Below are 24970 nucleotides of genomic sequence, written 5' to 3'. Positions count from 1 at the left end.
TAAAATTCTATCCTTCTACTGCATTAAGCCAGAAAACAGTTGACTAAACACTAATTATGGGCAGATGGGTTGGGAATAATTCTATTGAAGCACTTTGGAATGAGTGGTCTACAGAGCATGAAGCAAGTGACTTACACCCATGAATAGACAGATCTTATGAGTACAGCGCAGGTCCTAGGCTTTCTACTTCTTTAGTCTCCCCCATTATCTCTCCCTACAGTTAGTAGTCAACTGTTAGCTAAAAATCCAACCAAAGAACACCAGTTGTCTAAAGACTATGCCTCTAAGTAGTCACCAGGAAGAATGAGATACTTGTTACATTGTCTCAGGGTTCTCTTTTCTCCCAGGATAAAATCAGGAACTAAGAGCAGCATAAGAACTCCACTGATCAGGTGCAGTTCCTCATCTGTGGAGGACAGGGAGACACTGCAGTGGGGGGCCATGGTGCTATGAGAGTCCTCAAAGGTATGTGACCTGTCCCGCTCACTCTGTCAGCCCCAGAAGACTTGGAGGAACATGCTAAGTCTTCAAAAGGCTACACGATGACCACACCAGTCATCTTCCATTGGCTTCTCCTTGCCCTTTGTATACTGCTACACAATAGTCTCATAGAAAAAAATTATGTCAACAGATTTTGCTTGACTGCATCTACCAAGAAACATTGACCAGGACATACAATTATTTCTGATGGTGGCATGACCTTAAACTCTATATTTCATAGATACTTTGTTACTCTGTCTTTCAGCAGAGTAAAAGCAAGCCCACAGAGCTGTATTAACAAAAATAATTAAGACAACGGTCACAAGCAGTAGCTACTTATAGTGTCCCCATAGTTCAATGGGAAACAAATGCATCATATAGTTTATTTTTCATTTTTTTAAAAATTTATTTTTATTGCTATTTATTTTATCTGTATGTATGTCTCTCTATGTGCTCCATGTGTGTAGTACCCAAAGAGGTCACAGAGAGCATCAGATCTTTGAAGTTGGAGTCACATGTGGTTGTTGAGCTACTTGATATGGATGCTGGGAATCACACTTGAGTCCTCTGGAAGGGCAGTCTATTCTCATAACTCCTGAGCCATCTCTTCTCAGCTCCCTCACATGGTTTATTTAATCTTTAGGTGATCTTATGTGGTGGATATTTTTGTTATTCTTCCATTTTGCAAATGAATGAACTAAGGTGCAAAAATGTAGATAACAGATGAGCAGGGAACAGAAGAAGGGGTGATCCAGGTTACAGTATCCCAAGGAAAAAATTCCGTTAGCATAAACAGTGGTACAATCAGGGTCATACCTTAGTGCCTGGGTTGTGAGCTCACCAGAACATGCTAGGACAAGTACCCCTCTAATGAACAAGGCATCAAGACGAATCACTATGTATATGTATATGTATATGTATATGTATATGTATATGTATATGTATATAATGTAATATACAGTTCTGTACATTATACAAAGGGGCCTCTGACTTTTAAAATAATGTATATTTGTGTGCAAAGTACAAAAATGTTTGGAGGAGTCCTACATCAAAACTTCGCTATGAGTTACATTTAGATAGTGGGTTGAGAAATTTTTTATTTTCTTGTTTGTCATTTTAAATTTACATATTTGGGCCTGGAGAGATGCCGCAGAGGTACAAAGTATTTACTGTTCTTGTAGAGGAAGTTCAGTTCTCAGCACCTACGTCAGGGGGCGCACAGTCAGTCATAACTTCAGCTACAGGGATCTGCTGACCTCCATGGATATTATGCTCATGCAAATAACATTACCCACCCCACACATATACAATTAAAAACTTTAAAAAGTTAAAATTTATGAATATGACCCAAAAATAAGTTAGGAATTCAAGTTGACTTTTTGGTCAGGAGCAAAATATAAAAGAAAATGAATTAAGTTTTGAGCGACAGAATCCAAACTAGTGTATTACCTGTTCTGTTTGGTTTCAGCATGGCTGGGCCACTTCTCTCTGAGGGTCCATCAGCAGGATTCCCTTGCGAATAAGGTCTGCCACAGCTGAGAAAAGGTGGGAAAGCCGTAAGTACCAAAAGTACCTCTGTACATTTTAACACCCTTAAGCACAAAGTATCTTCATAAACACCAACTGTTCTTTGTCTTGGTCTTTCATCGCTATAACAAAAGCATTAAGATGTATACCTCAGGGAGGAAGGACTAGTGTTAACTTCTGGTATTAGGGTTATCAATCCATGGTCAGCATTTCTACTGCTTTGAGACAGAGCTTAGACAACATAGTGCAGTAACATAGTGTGGCTTACATCATGGCTCACAGAAAGCAAGAGGGAGCTAAGAAGCAACCAGGGATCAGACACATCATCAAAGGCACACTACCGGGAACCTAATACCTCCATTGAGGCTCTCATACCATGTTTCCAACATCTCCCAACAATCTGTCCAGTTATAAGGGTATCAATAGATCCATCCATTAAGTCAGAGCACTCTAGATCTAGCCATGTTCCAGGATTCCCCATGTTCTGTACTGAAATCACAACAACCACTATAATAAAAACACCATAGTCTTAGACTGGTGTGTCTAATGGAGAAATTCACTTCGCTTTACATGTGCGTGCTGATGGAGGTCCTCTTCAGAGAGTGATCGATAGGTAAAGGGGCTTTAAACTTCATCTTTCTCTCCTCACTTTCCTCTTCTCCATCCTTTTCAGTCCACATATCTAAGTTGAAGTGCTGCTAAAGTTGTTAAATTATTGTTTTTAAATACTGGAACAACTGCCATTTATGAAGTGGATCTGAAGACCCTGATACATGTTTGACTATGAATATCTTCTCCAATGGGATAACTTTAGAGCATTTTTGTTCTATTTATTTCTTGGAATAAATAGTCAATTTTTAAACAGTCTTTAGTAACAGGACAGCGAAAGTTAAAACAGTATGACCAGTATATTAATTTTTTGGCCCCAAATAAATGTATTTATTTACTTTAGTTTTTTTTTAGTGCTCCTTTAAGTCCTTAAGAAACTAAACAAAGAAGAAGGATGTTTTGGGGAAAAGCAAATGACTGATTATACAAACTGTTGTTGAAAAAATAAATGAGCCAACATGATCTGTGGACAACCAAGAAGACGGAAGGTTCTAGAGTAGTGAATGCTGTCCCCTCACAGAGGGGGGGCAAAACACAAAGATCTTTTTGTTCTATTTTCTCAATAACCTGACTATTTTACAAGTCAAAAGGGAATCCCATCATCTACTAAGTCCCAAACTGGCCCCTCCTTTACACCTGTTAACTATTTTACGATTAGATCTTAACTTTCTATTTTGTGGCTGGGCTCTTTTCTTCTGCATTATATATATATATATATATATCAGGAGAGAACATTTTAGTCTCATGCTTCCTTAACTTCAAGACTAGCCAGCATAATGGGGAAGAAACTACTTTAACATCAAAAGTTTACTATCTAAATGTCTCATTATTTTCTCAAGGGTGCATATGATAAAACTATACATGACAGTGTACTGTCCTACTAAGTCAATTAGGATTTCAACCCTGAAATATAAACAGAAAAGCATTATATGGGAAGTATTTCTAGTGGGGAAATTTGCCTTTGGGAATAAAAAGAAGAAGAAAAAAAGAGTTACAGAAATCAAAAGACAGTATGTTAACTTATGGCTTCTAATTTTGCGTGAAAGCTGAGAGGGAGGAGCTTTCACTGCCTGACACTACCTAAAAGGACTATGAGAGTGACTAGTTCAAATAGACCAGCTTCTGTTTGAAGAGAAAAAAGAAAAACAGAAAAGAAGAGAAAAAAAAAACACTCACGCTTGTTGCAAAGGCATTACAACAGCCAAGAGACTAGGGTTCAGTGCCAAACCCTTCGAGTTCAGCAGGGGAAACCACAATAATTAGTCGTGTGTTTCTGGAGCATTCTGTGACTACATGGGTGGCTGCCTTGAAGGGAATAATAAAACCTGGTTTGGATTATAGATTTATAAAGCCCAAACAAATAAAATACACACTACTGGATTTCTAAACATTGCTGAACAAGGAGACAAGGAGACAAAGAAATCCTCTCTCTCTCTCTCTCTCTCTCTCTCTCTCTCTCTCTCTCTCTCTCTCTCTCTCTCCCTCCCTCCCTCCCTCCCTCTCTCTCTTCCCCTGCAACATTCTTCTCTCTTAAAACAACCAAAATAATCTTGGAGAGGCAACGCTGGGCAAGTAGTAGACCTTTCCTGAACACACTAGCTTTCCTTTAAGATGATTATTTCTCACAAGTCTTGAGGGAGGGAGAGAGGGAGGCTGAGCCCCTTGGAAAAGCCAGAAGCAGATGTTCTTAACCCAAATTACTCTGCTGGGTTTTATGCTGGCTTAGGGTACAAAACAAAGAACAATGCTTCCCTCAGCAAGTCTGCCTAATGTCAGATGCTCGAACAATTACAGGGTGTTAATCTACAGGAATTGGCACTGGAGTCCAGTGAGCTCAGAGACCTGGACATAAAACAGACCAAGAACTCCTGGGCAACTTTGGCACAGTGAGTGTGATGTAGGTTGTCTCTTAGACATTTACTGCACAGGAGCACTCGCAAGACAGCTGTGTAGGGTGAAAATCCCACAGAAAGCTGACGTGGGAAGAACTTGGGTATTAGAATAATATTTTACTATGGTCTCTGTCCAACAAGCAAGATTGGGTATGTTTTCCCAATTAAAAGTAGTAGTAGAAAGCATGAAAGCAAAAATGAAGGTGATAAAATAAATGGTATTTTCGGTGGAGTCCCGGAACCAAGATGGCTCCCACAGATGCTGAGGAAAAGCCCTCCCTGGCCAGGCAGACACCTGTCCTCTGGCCGGGAAGGTGGCCGGATGTCTGGAGCCCAAAAAGGGCGCTGCGTCTACTATGTTCATAGCAGCCTTATTTATAATAGCCAGAAGCTGGAAAGAACCCAGATGCCCCTCAACAGAGGAATGGATACAGAAAATGTGGTACATCTACACAATGGAGTACTACTCAGCTATTAAAAGGAATGAATTTATGAAATTCCTAGGCAAATCGATGGACCTGGAGGGCATCATCCTGAGTGAGGTAATACAACCACAAAAGAACTCAAATGATATCTACTCACTGATAAGTGGATATTAGCCCAGAAACTTAGATATAAGATACAATATATATATAAGATACAATTTGTGAAACACATGAAACTGAAGAAGAACGAAGATCAAAGTGTGGACACTTTGCCCCTTCTTAGAATTGGAAACAATCACCCATGGAAGGAGTTACAGAGACAAAGTTTGGAGCTGAGACAAAAGGATGGACCATCTAGAGACTGCCATATCCAGGGATCCATCCCATAATTAGCCTCCAAACGATGACACCATTGCATACACTAGCAAGCGTTTGCTGCAAGGACCCTGATATAGCTGTCTCTTATGAGACTAGGCTGGGGCCTAGCAAACACAGAAGTGGATGCTTACAGTCAGCTATTGAATGGATCACAGGGCCCCCAATGGAGGAGCTAGAGAAAGTATCCAAGGAGCTAAAGAGATCTGCAACCCTGTAGGTGCAACATTATGAACTAACCAGTACCCCGGAGCTCTTGACTCTAGCTGCATATGTATCAAAAGATGGCCTAGTCGGCCATCACTGGAAAGAGAGGCCCATTGGACAGGCAAACTTTATATGCCCCAGTACAGGGGAACGCCAGGGCCAAAAAATGGGAATGGGTGGGTAAGGAAGTGGTGGGGAGGGTGTGGGGGACTTTTGGGATAGCAATGGAAATGTAATTGAGGAAAATATGTAATAAAAAATATTAAAGAAATAAAAAAAAAAAAGAGATGGTCCCATGGAAAAGTAGATAGGTCATGGGGGTGAGGTCAAATGGATATTGGGAGCAGCAACCTCTCTTTCTCTGTCTTCACTTTCCCTAACACTAAAGCGTCCCAGGTTGGACACTTCCTGCCCTAAGATTCTGCTTTGCTACAGGTGCATAAAAGCAAGAGGATCAAGGAACCACTGAAGGAAGCCATGAAAGCTGAAGTTACAAGTAAGCCATTCTTCCTGGATGTCAGGTATCCTGCCCGCCACAGTGACAACAAGGCAGGGAGTGTATGGACAAAGTGCACGCAATGAAATCTGTGAAGCACTATCAGCTGTTAGCTACTAAACAGTGTGCACTGATAAAGTGAGACACAAGAAAGCTAAGTGCTGCTATGCATTCAAATAGTCCTCTCTTCATTTACTGTAGACAGTAGCGTTTTGTTTAAGGCATCTTTTCTACTTAAAAACACTTAATACCAGGGACTGGAGAAATGGTTCTGTGATTAAGAGGCTGCTCTTCCAGAGGACCTGGGTTTGATTTCTGGCACTCACGTGGTGTAGCTTACAATAATCTGTAATAATCAGTTCCAGCTGATCTGTCTCCCTCCTCTGTCCTCCTAGGGCACTGGACACACACACACACACACACACACACACACACACAGACACACACACACACACAGACACACAGACACACACATACACACACACACATACACACACACACACACACACACACACACACAGAGGCTAAACACCCATATACTAAAAATAAAATTGAGTAACTCCTTAAAAAATATTTAATAAAAAGATCAAAGATCCAAAACAAAGACACTGCTAGAGAAGAATAAAAATATGTTTATCACTAATTGGAGGTGTTTCCTTTTTATGGACGATGTTGGTAAGAATTAATTGCACCAGACACATTAAGGTCTTCTTTAATCATCCTCTGATAATACGCTGTAATTAGCTTCTCTTATTTCCTCCTCCTCTCCTTCCTTCTTTCTTCCTCTCTCCCTTCCTCTCTCCCTCCCTTTTTGAAAAATGGCTTCCAGGCTGGCCTTAGACTCACTATGTTAACTCAAGCTGTCCTTTAACTCCCAACAATCCTCCTGAGTGCTGGGATTACAAGCATGGTCTGCATGACCCATTGATAAGGCTGTTTCTGTGTGATGGAAGGATAAATAATTTGCTTAATTTCATTTGGGGAACCATTTGAGTCCAGCCATAATGTAGTATGTGCTATTAGAAAGAGTTAAAATGAGACATATACATTTCAGGTAAAAGGAGTTAAGAATAGTATAAGATAATCACAGGACAACAAAGAAAAACATAAAAGTCAACAAAATGGTTAACTACATCAGATTACTTGATGAGATTTAAAATAATATATATTTTATTTAAATTTTTAAACTTTTATTTTTTTATTTACATGTGTGTGGGTATGTGTACAAGAATGCAGGTAACTTTGGAGCAAAGAAGAGGGCATCAGATCCCAGGGAGCTAGGGCTACAGGTGGTTGTAAGCCACCTAATGGGGGTATTTGGAACCCTAGTAAGGGTCTCTATAGGAGCATCCGGCACTCAAGACCAAACCCATGTCTCAAGCCCACAAATCAAATACTTTATCCATCACCAATTAGTATGCAACCAAATATACACTGCGTATTATTTTGTACTCTCCAAAGATCTGTTCAGACGTATAGAAAATGAAGTTCCTATTTACAGGGAGCTATGGAAAACTCACGTTCCTATTGGAGCGTCAAACATATCATACTACACTTTCGTGGTACGATGATGACATTCTTACCTGCTACATATGACAGACGGGGGTGGGATCTGAGGGGACAGGTCAGGGGCACTTTGGGTGTAAGTTAAGGCCCTGTGAGATCCAGGCCCTCGCTTGATGGTTACTTCAGGGGATTCTGGGAACTGTTGTGAAGCACTGTTGCTGACAGGACTGCTGGCAGGTGATCCCTGGGGAGGCGAGGAGGAGGGTGAGGGGACGGGGGAAATTTTAGCAAGGCCACCTGAAAGAGAATGAGAGTTATGATGTCATTCAGTGCAAACCCCTGATATGCAAACCTGTGTCTCCTTCCTGTCATCTCACCCTGTACACATATACTCAGCAGCCACCAAGGACATACTCAGCCCCAGATCTACTCGGATCTCCATGCCACCATCTGGAGACAGAACATGTACCTGGGATGTCTCCATCACATGAAAATATGACCAATAAATCATCCTAAAAAAAATGGTGGCAGTACTGGTACATCCACTCTAGCCATGGTGGCCTGAGGTTACTACCTCAGGCAGGATATTATTTTCTTCCCATTTCTTTTTTCTCTCTTGTCATCTTGACTTGGAAGTAATAGTTACAATTTTCTCGTGTAGCTGAGAAAGTTCCAGCTGGAACAAAACTCACTATTTTTTTTAAAAGACATGTGTACTTATTTTTTTTAAATTTACATGTATGTATATTTGTCTGCATGAGATTATGTGCACTATATGTGTGCAGGAGCCTGTGGAGGCCAGCAGATGGCACCAGAGTCCCTGGAACTGGAGTAGTAGTGGCTGTGAATTACCATGTAGTTGCTAGGAACTGCACCAAGATCCTCTGAAAGAGCAGCAAGTACTCTTAGTCTCTAAGATTTCTAAGCCTTAAATATGCTTAAAATATGCAAATGAAAATGATAATTTGGAAGAGGAGATCAGCGTTCACAACTGTTTACACTCTCAGTGAAATGTATATTTATATATGTGAAAATGCATTCTGAGAGGAGTCAGTTTGAGGGGCAACATTTAAACAGGTGATACATTCAGTATAAACCACACGGTAAGCCTAAAGTTTATACTTCAAGTTGGGCACTACCCACATTTACATTTATGCTACAGCTTGAGGTCTGTCTAGGTACTGGCTGGGATTTCTGTAGCTCTCACTCTGCAAGATGAGGTGAATGGCTCCTGAAGTTGCTGTCTCCCAAATACAGAGAAGGCAAAGTGCAAATAAACTTGGGGGACAGGGAATTTAAAAAAAGAAAGATGAATAACTTCAGTTTATCTACAGGTCTCTGCTTATCCCCTCTGAGGGAAACTAAGAGCTCTGATGGCATCTCTCTAGTTGGTATGTGTAGCTAACTGGCAGCAAAAGCTTAACTTTTTCCAGTCCACAGTTTCCCTCTCCATGAAGTGGAATATCATAGCATGTGGATGCCCTTTTTATAATTTTGTTGGCACCATGTGTCTTCTGTGTAGGTTCCCGGGAGTTCTCATGTTTCTTGGCTTCAGTGTGGTCGACCGCCTCCCTCTAAAGCTCCTCAGGCAGATTTCTTGTTGCTCCCTAATCAATATATCAATCCTTCACCTCTGTACTTAACAAATGAGCCAATCTCAACCAAGAGAGGCTACAAACGGCAGCCTTAGAGCACTAGTGAGAAAGTGAACATGGGATGGAGGTAGAAGCTAGTCTAATGGGGATTTATTGATACCTGGAAAGGATCTAATGGCTGCCTGTTTTACAGAGTAAGCTACAGGACGGCTTAGTCTACAGTGTGAGTTCCAGGACAACCAGGGCTATGCAGAGGAACTCTGTCTTAAAAAACAAAACAAAACAAAACAAAACAAAACAAAACAAAACAAAACAAAACAAAACGATTATCAACATTCCTGTAGGCACTGGCTTCATCACTGACTTGGAGATATCTTTCTACCATTTGTTTCTTATTTCTTGTGTGTGTAACATATTCATGTCTGTGGACGAATGTTGGAGAGTATGGTGGCTAGTTTGATCTTCAATGGCGTTCCACCTTGGTTTTGGAGTCAGAGTCTCTCAATGAACCTGGAGCTCAGTGAATCTCCTCAGTTCGTCATGAACAAACCAGAGGGATCCTCCTGTCTCTTTTGCTCAGTGCTGGGATTGCAGGTTTGCCTTAACCATGCTTGGCTGTTCATATGGGTGCTGAGGATTGAGCTTGCCTTGAGTCAAGCCCTCCACTTACTGAGATACCGCCTCAGCCTCCTCTCCCTGCACCATTTTTTTCCTTAGTTCAAAGCCCTTCAGGAAACTTTTCCAGTTCTATCTTGACACAAATGTGTTTTCTGAGGGCAATTTATGAGAAGACTGATTTTTGTTTTAGTGGCTGAGAGCTGATAGTTGTAGAGATGTGGGATTCACTCTTAAATACACATTTTAAAATCTATATAGCCATTAGGGTCCTTGGAACTTGGGGTTTAACTAAATTTAAACTAATAAGCAGACTTTGAGGCTCCTGGGATGATCTTTTAAATAAACGTGCAGCCCAGGAGAAGCACTTTGCTTTTATAGTGTTTTGCTCTACATATTTTAAACTCTTTTTAAAAGCAGTGGGTCTCAGCAACACCAGCAAGCAGCAGAGCTTTAGGAGATGGGGCGGTGACACGATGAAAGCGTGAAGTTTACTGCAAGTTTAACAAAACAAAAAAACAAGAAACATTAGGGATGGTGTGGCAAGAGGACACACATGTCCATACACCAGTCTTCGGGTAGATGGAGACATAAGTGATCAGTGCAGACAGAGGCAGAGTATTTATGCCTTATCCACAATGCTTCATTTGAAGCATTTCAGAGTCCTGAGATTTGTGGATTTTTGGAATATTAACACCAAGTTCAAGAGCTGAGCATCTCTAATGCAAGTCTGGCAACCTAAAGTGGTCCCATTTAAAGTTTCAGATCAGGGCTGCTTGCTCCATCTGCAGTCACTAGATACTCTTCCACATTAGAAAGGGGGACTGGAAGAGACGCTGAGAGGAAAAAGCAACAAAACAAAAATAACAAAAAAACAAATAAAACCAAACAAAAGCTCTAAAGGGCAGGGAGGGGAGAAAATCAAGCATTGTAAAATGAAGTATCATAGATACAGAAAAGGGATTTCCCCAGGAAAACTATAAACAAACAGAATGAAAGAAATCCTAAGGCCCTTTAAAGACTATCAATTTAAAGTTTAGAAGGAAGATAACACGCGCGCACACACACACACACACCAAAACAAAAACCAGGATGAGCTAAACATGCACACTTTCTTATATATTTATTTTCATTTTATAATTGAATAATTTTAAGATACTCCAGGAACAAGATACAGATCATGAAGTACAAAACCCTCAATGATTTAAATTGTCCTAGCACAAAATATTTAAAAACAGTGGTAGACCATACATACATACATACATACATACATACATACATACATACATACATACATACAAATTTTGGAAACACTAAAATCCTAACCCTTTTGAGTAACTGAGCCTTTGCTTCCTTGTTCCTAAAGGCCTGAGAAAAAATGTGTGTCAAGGCACAGAGGCAACCAGAGGGAGAAGATGAAGAATTCTTTCCAGGAATTCTTTAAGTAAATCCAATTGCTATGCCGTATAAAAGTCTCTCAGATTAATTTTAATTAAGCAAGAAAGAAATGGGCTGGCTCAGCAGTTAATAGCACTTGCTGATCTTGTATGGACCCAAGTTCTGTTCCCAACACTCATTCAGAGGTTTACCAACACCTACACATCCAACTTCAAGGGATCTGACCTTCTTTTCTGGCCCCCCCAGGCACCTGTAGGCAGGTGTACATATACACAGAGACACATAAACACACATATACCTACATAGAAATAAAATCAATCTTAAAAAAGTAAGAAACGAGCTTTTCTAGTAAATATGGCTTTGTACTAATGTACAAAGTAAGTGTATCTAAACAAAAAACAATACAAAACAAAAATCATTATCATATAAAATTTTCTCTTAAGTCTAGCTGATAGGTAGGTGTAAGTTATCTAGTTTCACTACAAAGAACGCTCACACAAGATGCTAGCCAAGGATTACTACACAGGAGGAAACTAAATGAGAGGAATTTGGAAGTAACATCTGAGCAAAGAGCACAGCTACTACAGAGGTTGTCAGCAGAGCTTCTAGCAATGTCATGAGGGTGATGTCAAGGAACATGGAGTTCACAGCTGCCATGGCAGCCAGACTGGCATGCCCAATATCATAGTGAGAGACGTGGATTCTACTGGAGCCAAAACTCAAATTTTTAAGCTGCTAAGGACAGACAACTCAGAAATAAAGCAGAAAGTACCTGAAACCCCCAAGAAAAGTTTCTACAGAAGCAAGCATGCAGTGCTTCTCAGAAGAGGTCAGAGGGACAGCACAGGTCCTCACCTGGAGTCCAGGAGGGAAATTCAGAGGCCAATGTAAGGAAGTGGTGTGTGTATGCATGTGTGCATGCATGCACACACACACACACACACATACATGCATGCATACACACATGTTCATGCATACACACATTCATGTAGTGCCTAGGGAGGCCAGAAGTGTGTGCTGAAGCCCCTGTAGCTGGCATTACAGGTGATTGTCTGACATGAGTGCTGGGAACCAAATTCCCATAGTCTGCAAGATAGTTAAGAACAGCAAGCTTTCTTAACCACTGAGTTAACTTTCCAGCTCCTAAGGCCTTGAGCTCTTTTATTCCTGCATCAGCATCTTAAATGCTAGAATCATAATTGTATCTCACCAAGCTCAATTCACAGATCCCAGCATGAACCTGTACGTTGACTGAGGTGAATCTCCCATTCTTTCCACTTTTCCAACTTAAACTTCATTGTTTTTCACTTTACAGTCACAGTTCATTATCACAACTTATGTATGGAAAATGGGACGTCAGACCCAGAGTGTGCAAAGAATGTTACTTACCTGGCCTGTTTTGCTTTTTAGCTTTTACATGGTTAGCTGCAGAGACAGCATAGGATGAAGTGAAGGATCTGCTTTTGGTGAGAGTCGTCAACCCTGGGGCATTCCAAGAGTCAGGATTGACAGCACTACAAAGACAGCAGTTAAAGATCTCAGAGACATTGCTCATTGCACATCTTTCCAGCACCTTTCCACCACCTCCACAGCAGATATGCCAACCTGAGTATCCATTCCCAGGTTGCTGATGGGTATTCTTTCCTATGCAATATTTTTTATAAATACATTCAACAGTTAGCATTTAATCAGGCCACTCAATGACAATGTCTTGCAGAACTTACTTATCAAGTAGAAAATGAAAGCAGACCTATGCCTGTCATTTCACTTTGTTGGCAACACAGCCTTGCCTAACCAAAAACAAAACAAAACAAAAAAAAACAAAACAAAACAAAAAAAAACTAACAAACAAACTGTTAGCAGCAACCTATAGCAGCATCCTAAGATTTCTTTCTCCTGGTAACACACTAAAAAGAATGTGATACCCAGGTACAGCCCAATTGAAACACCCTCACAGTGAACATGATGCTAGCACACTGATCCCATCAATTGTGGTAGAGGTACCGAGTTCTCTTTATCTAGGTAAAGCATATGAAGACCATGACAGACTTGGTCATCAAGTTGTTCCATGTAAACTAATTTGGAATCAATCAATCCAGAGAGGATTGGACCTAGAGAAGGTTACAGAAGCCATGTAATTAATGAGATGGGATTCCTGGAAATCTTCCAAGTGAAATATCTTTTTATATATCACTTCAAGTCTTACTTGTGGAAATGGAAACATTATCCACCCTAATTTGGGAGATAAGGGAATTCAGGAAGTTGACAACCTTGGACTGCCCCCAAGGAAAAGTGCTTGCTCTGTGTTTTGCCAGCACCTGTGTCCCTTCATGCATCAGTGAATTTGGTGAAGGTCAAAAGTCTATAATTTGCATGAATATAGCTTGGATATTTGATCACTTTCCAATCTTAGATTTGGCAGGATGTATCTGATCTGTCTGATGACAGACTGTAAATAATCCTGAAAGTGATGAACGTATGGGACCATGGATATATGGAGTTTGTCACACAAGATGTAAAATTAATGGGGTGTAATTTGGAGGTGGCCCCAAACAACAGGGGTTCTGCCTCTCCCAGCAGCCATCATGCCCCGAGCTCCTTCAAGAGCTTAGTGGGACTTCAGGACCTCCTTCCCCATGATATTTCTCGTCAATGATTATATTTTATAAGCTGCCTTTACTCTGACTTGTCATAGGAACTTACCACATAACATACATGATGAAAGAGACATTTGAAGGGTGAAGTAAACTTCAGCAATTATCAAGAACATTAGAAGCCTACAAAACACTTGTTTTGAGGCATCTTTAGACACCTTATCTTTAGCCTCTCCCAAATGCTTGTAATTTTGTGAGTGAGACAAAAAAATATTATTAACCAAAGGTCTCCTTGTGGTGTTAGTCTTTGTTGGCTCATTCTGCTTGCCTAGATAACTAATAAAGTGACTATGAAAAAATATGTTAATATATAGGTGTATCTTTTCATTTATTAGACTATTATAGAGTCAACAAACTCATCCATGTATGCCTTTTGAAGAGACTAACATCCCAAAAAGATATCTTTTTGTGGCTCTCTCAAAAACTGCCTACTTATGTTCTTTTACAGCAATAACTACAACAAAAAGAAAAACCATTTCACAGAGAGATACAAAGATGGTGCAGTGGTTAAGAGCACTGGCTGATCTTGGAGGGGACACTTGTTTGATTTCCAGCACCAACACGGCAGCTTACAACCATATGTCATTTCCGTTCCAGATGATGCAATACCCTCCTTATCACTAACCAAGGTATTATAAAAATGTGGTGCATATATACATGCATACAGGCAAAGGTACTCATATCATAGAATTAAAATTCTAAGGAAGTGTTCTTTAAAAACAGATAAATGTGTTTATTTTGAAAAGTTTGTAAAATTGAATGTAATGAAGTACAGGTTAGTAAGTCTCTACCTATACCCATCCTACGTTAGCCTAGCATATATTAATTTTTTATATTATACTATAAGTAAAACAGCATAAATCAATGTATGTTGTTTAAATGCATTATAGTTCAGGTTCACATCTTTGTACATCTTGGTATGACCCTCAAGATAGTGGTTAGCTTGCAATGACCAATGCTGGCTTATCCCTGCTTAGAACTAATAAACAGATAAGAATTGGATTCTAGAGAGGAAAGGGGCTGAAAGAAAGTTCCGAGTGGCCATTGATTCTGAAGCAAAGGAGGAGAAAGATGATTGGTCTCAGTCCTCTTCAACACAGGACTTTTAAATCTTCACATCTCCCTGTAATAATTCCATCTTCAATTCTAAACTGGGTAGGAGTACCTTGTTAGGAAGCTTATAGCTTCCTTTATGTCTGATTTATCAAGTCTGAGGCCAATTACGAGATTAACTTAGAATGACTTGGAGTATGACATATTCCAGCAACTTCTGTCTCTTCAAAGGCTATTTTGAAACCATCTATTTGCACTCCTCCATCTAATATACCCCCAATTTCACTATTGTTCTATCTTTAACACCATTTCTTGGGGGTGCATATAGAGGCTCAGGAAAAATCATGGTCTCTTGGAAGACACACCTGAGTTGTTCAGTTCCTCTGACACTCAATCCTGTATCCTTTGCAGCAGATATTTAAAATTTCCAGATGGAAACCTGCATCCATCGGGCCCAGAAACTGTTGGTATGTTTAGTTGTTTAGTTGGTTTTGTTTGTTTGTTTTTGAGACAGGGTCTCACTTAGTTCCTAGTCCTGACTGGCCTGGAAATCATGAACTTTTTCCTGTCTCTGCCTCCTGAGTTCTCCCAATATACTGGTTGTTTTTATTTCTGCTTCTAAAGTTGTTTGAATCATTAAGTCCCCAAGATACTGAAATGAGGGAGGGAGGGAGGGAGAGAGAGAGAGGGCGGGGGGAATAAGAAATAAAACATGGACAAAGGAAGGAACCTAAAATCCTTTTGTTAAACTAATCAGCAATTGTAAAAGTGGCTCTCCAGAGTCAGAAGGACTTCAAAAGTCATCATATTTAAGTCATACTACATCCACTTCCGCACATGTGGGTTTTCCTTAAAGAGGTAGGCTCTCGTCACATGAAGGAGATGACTTCACAATGGTGCAAACTGCACGGTGTTCAGACTTTACGCCTGACTCTTTATAGCACAGTGAAATTAAGGAGTAGCTATGTCATGGGAAAAATATCCACAAGCATGAGATCTGTGTATACCACTAGGATAAACAAAATGGTGACTCATACTAGTCCCTATCTGTGTGAACATATTTGCATCCAATCACATACTTTTAAATTAGTATGACAAGACCTTTTGGAGGAGAGAAACTTTTCTTTGAAATCTTTGGTTTTGGGGTGTGTGTGTGTGTGTGTGTGTGTGTGTGTGTGTGTGTGTGTGTGATGACGTCATGATTAGCTTTGATTTCACACAAAGCAAAGAATGGTAGAAAGCAGATTTGGCTAGAATAACAAAGGACACAACAATGGCATTGAGAAGAGGGCAGCCATGTTTTTCTTTTTTCTCTTTCTTTTTTTTCATGTGTTTCATAAAGTCATTTTTCACATAGAAAAACATGGAGTACCAAGCAAAGTATGACAGGGAATGTCAGTTTTCCTTGACAGTGTTGTTTGGATACGAGATGTGTTTCTATGCTCACTAGTTTGAACACTTGGTCCTCAATCAGTGGTTCTGTTTTGGTAGAATGTGGAATCCTTGAAAAGTAGATCTGACTGGAGGAAGTGTTTTACTGGGAGCTGGATCTAGGTTTATGTCCTGACTCAATTCCTGGCCTGGCATTGCTTTTGCTGCTTCCTTATGTCATCAAGTATGAGCAATGTGCTTCACATTCCTGCTGAGTCTTCCACTAAGGGAAATGACAAATACTACCAACGATATTTAATTCTAACTTCAGGAAATGTTTGTGAATCACCACGTGTCTCCTATGAGGGCATCTGCAAGTTTTACAAAAGTCCAGGCAATACCATAGACTGGAATTATGATTTATAGCTTATGAAAATTATGGTTTAAGTCTCGAAAAACCAAAAAAGAAAAAAGAAACACCTGATGGTTGTTGAATCAGAGCACAAATATTAACACAAAAGAATGTAATTTACATTCTAGAGGAAGGAAGCACTGGTCAGTGGATGGGTTAGAAGTGGCTGTAAACACATCTTCCTTTGGTTCAACATCTTAGTGAAGATGCCAGGGGTTATCTGTGCTCTGAGCTCATCAGGGCCATTTCGGGATAAGAAGTAGAGAGATGCCAGAAAGCCAGTCAAGAAAGACAAAAAGGCAACAAATATGTCTGGGGCAGGGCCAAGGAGAAAAAGTAATCCAAAGAAAAAACTAGAGTGAAACTCAACCAGTCAGTCTGTTTAACAAAGCCATGGCATGGTGAAATCAGTAAAATGTTCCCAGGGGTAAGCTGATCCCACAGCTGTGGTCTGAGAGACCAGGGTAGCCCTTCAGGAACCCCTTGGTAGAGGGCTACTTGGGTTACAAAGTACAGAGCTCAAGTAATTTACGAATGGAACACTAAGGGCAAGTGTGCCCCAGGTGCTGATGAAGAGGCACGGAGCAGTTCGGTCTCTGTACTCACAGGAGGAAAAGTAAAACTTTACTAAAGGAAACGAAAGCAAGGGAGCCTGTCGTCACTCAAGCCTCGGGATTTGGGAAGAAGTCATTCCCACACTTATCACCATGTCAGGAAGAGGAGACTATTTCAGACATTGCTATTGAGTATTTACATAAAGATATGGATATTTTAATTTACTACACCAATAATTGTGTGTGTGTGTGTGTGTGTGTGTGTGTGTGTGTGTATGAAATGATAGGGTAAAAGTTGTTATAATTATTGACTTCATACAAAGTATTCTAATTTTCTTCTAAGTTGTAAGGAAGAAACAAAGTAGCCCCCTTTGGAAGCACATCTTTTAGTGGTGTTTTCGTACAAATTCATTTTAGATTCTTTAGCCTTTTAAATTCTGGCCTTTCAGTCACTAATACAATTTGATCTTGAATTTCCCCCAAGGGCCATGTGTTAAGGACTCAGTCTGCAGCATTGGAGGCTGGACCTTTAAAGGTAGGGCCTGCTTCCAAGTGATCAGATCAGTGGCACTGTTCCTTTGCAGGGCATATTAGGATATTAGCACTTGCCTTCCCTCTCTCCCTTCTCTCTGTCCTAGAGCTACAAGGTGATCAGGCTCCTCTGCCCTGATGTACTATGACTCCAAAGTCCCAAAGAAAACACAGATGGGAACCCTTGAAAGCCAGAGGCTAATAATCCTTATTGATATCAGGTACTTTGTCAGGATGATGGAAAGTAGACTCATAAGCCACTATATAAAATTGTAATTAATATACTACTAATACATTGAACAAAATATAAAGCTCAGTATATAGCTCAAGGTGAAAGCATCTGCCCAGGAAACATGAATATGTATGTGTATGCAAACACACAGATATACATATACACACACATATAAACACAAAAATACAAACATGCACACATACACATATATACTTACATGCTCACATGTACACACACACATTTATACATGCATACACATATAAGTACACACACATTCACACATTTACTCACATATACATACATTTATTTACTCACATACATACACACATTTACTCACAAACACATACACACACATATATATATATACACACACATGCATGCATATATGGACACATATATACAGATATACACATACACACATGCATCATGCACTCACACGTGTACACATATACACATACATATATACATTTACACATACACATATACACACAAAAACACACATACACAAACAACATACACATACATGCACATTCACACAGAGAAATGTAAAAGATTTGAATACATCCAATTGTTATTACGATGCTATCTACTTTAAAATCTATAACTCTTGTTAATTCTGAAGACAACAAACAGAACAGGTCTGACAGCCATTGTAAGAATCCCATGTAAATGTCAGATGAGATTTGTTCAATTTGAAGTTCTCAGTATGAATCTCCATGCAGGTATAGTATAACTTCACTCTGACTTTGGCCTTTTCCACCCAATGCCGTCCGTGCAGGGCTCATCCCAACTCACTCTTAGTATTTACATTCAAGGTCATGTCCATCAGGCCCTAAAGTACTCTGCGGTTAAGCATGCAAATTTGACATGTTCAAAGCCCAGTTCTCAGTAACCCTGGCTGGGCCTCTCTTCTCATGCCCTCTGAATCCATTTCAGCATGTAAGTCCTCTGAGGAGACCTGAAGCCAAAGGGAGTGGGGTCTGACCTGGGTGAAGGGGCTTCGTGCGGCTTTATGCTGGCACTGCGGTCCCTCCGCACTGGCGCAGGCTCCAAGGTGGGCAGACCTGTGGCAGAGGTGGTAGTTGTCCAAGTTGACGAGACTCTTCTCAGTAAGCCTGGAGGCAAACTTCTTCTCAGGCGCTGGAAGGAAGATTCACTTTATCAGAGACCACACTTTAGGCCATCAAATTTTATGTAAAACAGCGGGTGGAAGTGAGGAAAAGGGAAGCAGGTGTTGAACAATACAGGCTGAATTTCATCTATTCCTATCCCGGAACACTGAAAGAGAAATTCAAAAGTTGAGTGACAGTGGTAACAGTAAGCCATGTCTACTGTCCCCTGGGGAATCTCAGGCAGTGAGTGTGAGAAGCAAACTGGCTACATAGCAAGTACTAGAATCCCAGGGCTACACCAGAAGGTTCTGTCTCAAGACATCACAGAAGTGGCAGGAAGGAAACCTGAGACGGTGGAAAGATTAGCAAAGACCACACACACCACCTCATGCCGCACCTACCTTGGAAATGGCCTGCTTGTCTTTCTCCAAGCCTTCCTCAGAGTCCGAGCAGGTATAGTTCTCACTGAAGGTCACGGTGGGGTTCACTCTGGGCTTGTGGATGGCCTGGAAGGTGAGCTGGGTGCTGAGCAAGTTGCTTACGGCCCTCAAGGATGTACACACATTCGGGGGCAGAGAAGGGTCGGCCAGGAGGTCGGTAATGAGGCCATGGGCCTCACCCATCACAGCAATATCCACAGTGATGCTGGTTCCTGACTGGAACACCAAAGCAAGACGTCAGGGTAGGTGAGTATGTGGGGGTGAAGTGAGCTAATTTGGAGCTTTATGAACAAAAAACACACTGCTGTCAGGTATGGAGGTACACATCTACAAACTGGAAGTACTGGCAGCTGAGGCAAGAAGATCTAGGGACAACCTAGGCTGTGTAGAGTAAGAGAAGACCCTGTGTTACCTCTGTACTCAATTTGAAGGAAAAGGAAAGCAAATTCAGCTAAGCCCTTCAGAACAACATAGTTCAAGTCACGCGGCTGCTTCAACACTGAAGTCTGCCATGGTTAGTTTTGTAGGTCTCTACTTTTCAAAAGTTTATATCTTTAGAATATTTAATACTGACCCATAAAAGTTACAGATATGGGTTTGAGTGATGGCTCAATAGTTGGGAGCGTTTACTAGTCTTGCAGAGGACCCAAGATCAATTCCCAGAACCCACATGGCAGTTCCTAACCATCTGTGACTCCGTTTGCCTTGGGTCTGATGCCATCTTCTGACCTCTCTGGGTACTTCATGCAGATGGTGCACAGCTGTGGTTCTCAACCTTCCCAATGCTGAGACACTTTAACATAGTTTCTCGTGTTGTGGTGACCCCCTAGTCGTAAAACTATTCCATTACTACTTCCTCGAATTGTAATGTAAATATCTGATATGCAAGATATCTAATAAGCGACACTCAAAAGGGTCACGACCCACAGGTTGAAAACCCCTGGTGCCCATGTATACATGCCCGCAAAACATTCGTACACAGGAAAATAAAACTAAATATTTCAAAAACCATTTCAAACAGAAGTACATATGTAACATATTAGTAGATTGTATATTGTATAAAATTCAAACCTTGGTTAGCACACCTATGCCCTAAAACATTCCTCATTTCTCTGCACTGAAAATGTTCAAAGGCTGGTGGAAACCTATAACACATTCCCTTCTCATACAGCCATCCCACTGTGAAACAGCATGGGGTGGCCTCTTTCTCCATCTGAAGTACCCTGTTCAAAGCTAGAGCTGCAGGAAGAATAGGGCATATATAACCAGACTAAAAACTGTTCTAGGGCTGTGTGCACGCTAGTGGGAGAGCAGTTAGTTGCCTTGCACATTTAAACTCTGGCTTTGAAGCCAGTATAACCACCACCGCATGGCAAATAAACAAAAGATCGGACCAATCAACACTTGATTTTAAAAAGCAGAGAATTTGAAGGGAGAAACATTAAACCTTCCTCACGAAGAGTGCTCTGTTTCAGTACCACTGGAAAATCTCCTTTTGAAAGTAGCACTAATTAATATACAAGAAGATCTTGACTCCAGAGAAGTTTTAACGTAACACTTGAGCAGCCTAGCATGGGGTACGGAGTCAACTAGTTTTCTAGATAGACATGACAAGTTCACGGAGTTTGTTTCCAAATCCATCCTCTGCCTCTCCTGGCTGGTAAGATCAGATTTCAGTTCTGTACTTTGGTGATACCTTCCTTGCATTTTGTTATGTCCATCATGGCATGAGGCTCAAAGAACTGTGTAATCTCTAGCTGCATATCATACTGATTCAGGAGGCAGGTCCTGCATGCAAGTGTTTAGATCCAGGTCTGATTCAATCCAGCACTTTCCAGTACCATGACCGCTACCTTTTAGATCACTAAAATCTCCCACATTTCATTTCTTCAACCTGTGATTTGGGGAATTTGCTTGTGGATATTTTTCCCATGACATAGCTACTCCTTAATTTCACTGTGCTATAAAGAGTCAGGCGTAAAGTCTGAACACCGTGCAGTTTGCACCATTGTGAAGTCATCACCTTCATGTGACGAGAGCCTACCTCTTTAAGGAAAACCCACATGAGCACACAGGTAAAAGGATATATTCCTGAAGCAGACACAATTGAAAGGATGTTTTGAAATAGCAGACATGCCACAGGACTCTTGATGAAGGAGTATAAATGTGACCCCACAGACAGTGGGAGACAGTACCGAGCATTGGTTTGGTTTGCTTCACCTCTCTGTTCCTTGCTAACAACACATTGTGTGTTGGTTTGCCTTACATAGAGTTGTTGAACTCAACTTGTGGTAACGCCACCACTGAGGGAAACTCCTCAAGAACTGCTTATGAGGTTCCTGTGTCAGCTTGTCTCTTCAGAGACCTTGCCTCAGGCCAGTTCTGAAGCCTGGCAGCTTCTTCAGGGTTGAACTACAGCTGCCTGGTGTCTGCCTGCTGAGAGGACTAGACTGCAGCTGTTGGTTCATGCCTAGTGTCTGCCTGCCTGGAGGACTGGTCTGCAGCTGCTGAGTCATTTTTGGTGTTTGCTATAGGAGTGAACTGCTGCCAAAGGTGAGCTCACCGCAAAGAACTACTGCTGAATAGGTCCACTTCCCGGATATCCTAATAACTTTTCTCTTCTACTACCTCTGCTGGTTGGTGGGCCAGAGAAGAGATTGAACCCTTATTAAATGTAGGTTGTAAAAAGATTATGCCTACATACCTATAATGTTAATGCTAAACTATAAAGGTAACTGTAAGAATAAAAAGATTAAACAATTCTGTGTTCACAGTTATAAATCTTGAGTCATGATTGTGGTATAAACAGTAGTATATGTAATAATATAGATAGAAATCTAATAGCCCTAAGGCTTTTCAATAAGAAGCTATTGAAGTTATATGTTGGAGCATCTTTGGGATATATGCCTAGGAGTGGTATTGCTGGGTCCTCAGGTAGTACTATGTCCAATTTCTGAGGAACCACCAGACTGATTTCCAGTGTGGTTGTACCAGCAATGGAGAAGTGTTTCTCTTTCTCCACATCCTTGCCAGCATCTGCTGTCACCTGAGTTTTTCATCTTAACCATTCTAACTGATGTGAGATGGAATCTCCGGGTTGCTTTGATTTGCATTTCCCTGATGACTAAGAATGTTAAACATTTCTTTAGGTGCTTCTCGGCCACTCTATATTCCTCAGTTGAGAATTCTTTGTTTAGCTCTCTACCCCATTTTTAATAGGGTTATTTGATCATCTGGAGTCTAACTTCTAACTGTAGAGAGAATCTCTTGTATACTGTGTGGAAGCACCTTTATGACAGTGAGCTCTCTTACCAGTCCCTCCCTCCCTCCCTCCCTCCTTTCCTTCCTTCCTTCCTTCCTTCCTTCCTTCCTTCCTTCCTTCCTTGTGTTTTTAAATACAGCTCATAAAAGCATGACATGTATTCCATATGTATTTAGAGAAAAAAGATTCCAATTTTATGAAGAATCTATGGAGCAGGGGTGAGTGAATGTCCTCAGAGTACATCATGTGCATGTATAAACTCTGCCTGGGGCTGCATGACCCATCAGGAACAAGCCCAGAGACTAGAAGATCTCTGCCTGGTACCATAGACCCTGGGCAGGAGTGAGCTGGAGTGAGCCAGAGGGAGATGACTCCACCTGGGGGCGCTCAGCCTGCTTAAAGAGAAATGCCCCCAAAGACCACCAGTCTGGCACCATGGAACCCAGACAAAGATCTACCTTGAGATAACCATCAATCCGGTGATGCACAGTCAGTCGGAGCGGGGGTATGGGGTGTGTGGACCATGTCATTTCCTATGTATTGTTGTATAGTTCTGTAGTAAAGGCTCTTAAAAAGAAAAGCTGGCAAGAAGCAAAACATACAGATTGAAATCAGCTGAGGAGCCAACATGACCACACTGCCCTCGTAAAAAGGAAATAAATAACAAGAAGAAGGAAAAAAAAAAAGCTCATGTGTCTACTGATATCACATCATGCCTGGCTTGACTGGGTTTCGAATGTAAGAACACAATTGTGAACGAGTTAAAAGCTGACTTCTGTGTAAGAAGTTATCACTACCCTTTTGGCTCAGATAACTAAAGGAGCCACTGAAGCATGAAATAAAAGACTAACAATCAAATTTGATTGCTCAAAACCTGCCAAGAGTAACCACACTCGATACTGAGAGGTATGTCGACCGCCAACAAGCAGCAGGAACACCTTAAAGCTGACTTTACTGTTCACTGAGACTGTTAGTGAACGTCAGGCAATGGGGGCTTCTGAAAGTGAGATGGTGTTTTAAAATCACGTATAACGTGGGACAAGAAGTGGAGGAAGCACTCAAAGGTGTTGGCTAAGTATCCCAATAATAATCGTATGTTTCATGTAGCTAGTAAAACGTTTGATAGTGACAATAAACACTCAAATCATGTTTATGCAAAGGCCACTGAAAGGAAAAGCGTCTGTCAAACTAACAAGCTGAGCTCATCCTCAGCACACTAGCCATAGAGCACAGCTGCTCTGTTAAGGTAGATGATTAAACAAAGCTTAAAAAAAAAAAAAAAAAACGCTCCCAAGCACAACATGAAACTTGAAAGCATTCTTCCTTACTCTTTCTTTATAATGGAGGCGTTTATAGTTAACATTCAGAAAACACAATTCCAGAAACAGTTGAATGACAACCAAATCTGGAGCCCCATCTTAAAATAAAACTATGGTATTTAACTCCAATAAACTGTGGAGAAAAGTACAGTTTTATATATCAAAGTGAAAATAAGGGGTGCTCCTGGCACACCCACTACTTCACTGTCTCTCCCTCCTCACCTCCTCTCCCCTCTCATCCCCTCCTCTCCCTTCCCCTCTTCTCTCTTCTGCCCTCCTCTCCCACTCCTCTCCCCTGACTCCCCCCTTCCCTGCTTCCTCCTCTCCTCACTTTTTCCTTCTTTTTTTCATATGGAGTCTCTCTCGCTTTCTCTCTCTCACTATGTAGACCAGGATGGCATCTACCTCACATAGATTCTCCTGCCTCTGCTTCCTGAGTGTTGGGATTAAAGGTGTGCACCACCACACCCAGTTCTACCCTCTGCCTTTTTTAAAGCATTCCCTTTAAAGCATTTCCCTTCCTCCCATCTTTTCTCCATCTTTTCAGATTCCTGATAGTGTCTCACATACTGACTTGCAATTTTCACAGGCATGAGTAGCAATGTAACAAAAGAACTGGACAATTGCAAAGTGCTGTTTTCATCTTCAACCAAAGGCACAGGATGACAGGGACCATGCAACATCCCCATAAGCTCCTATATTCAAAAACTTGGCCCCAGCTGGTAGCACTTTCTGGAAAGGCTACATCAACTTTAGGAAATATGAAATGTGGTCTCTGGGGAGACATTGAACTTGGGGTTTATAGTTCACTGCTACTTATGGCCAGATTTGGATCTCTCGTCTCTCTCTCTGTCTGTCTCTCATCTGTCTGTCTCTCTATCTGTCTGTCTCTGTCTCTCTATCTG

General features: G+C 41.0%; 1 protein-coding gene across 3 annotated transcripts in view; it reads right to left on the bottom strand.

Moving 5' to 3' along the window:
• The window catches only part of Pde3a (phosphodiesterase 3A, cGMP inhibited), a 257594-nt gene that overhangs the window by 28107 nt on the left and 204517 nt on the right, over positions 1–24970 (bottom strand). For all 3 annotated transcript variants that reach the window (NM_018779.2, XM_006506979.4, XM_011241595.3), the window contains exons 3-7: positions 19446–19700; positions 18918–19072; positions 12515–12639; positions 7595–7814; positions 1930–2015 (exon numbers count right to left, since the gene is read on the bottom strand). In NM_018779.2, the coding sequence (NP_061249.1) occupies positions 1930–2015; positions 7595–7814; positions 12515–12639; positions 18918–19072; positions 19446–19700 (841 nt within the window). The remainder of the gene's footprint in view (positions 1–1929; positions 2016–7594; positions 7815–12514; positions 12640–18917; positions 19073–19445; positions 19701–24970) is intronic.

Source organism: Mus musculus, chromosome 6 (genome assembly GCF_000001635.26).
Source record: "Mus musculus strain C57BL/6J chromosome 6, GRCm38.p6 C57BL/6J".
Lineage (NCBI taxonomy): Eukaryota > Metazoa > Chordata > Mammalia > Rodentia > Muridae > Mus > Mus musculus.
This window is presented reverse-complemented; position numbering and strand designations above follow the sequence as displayed.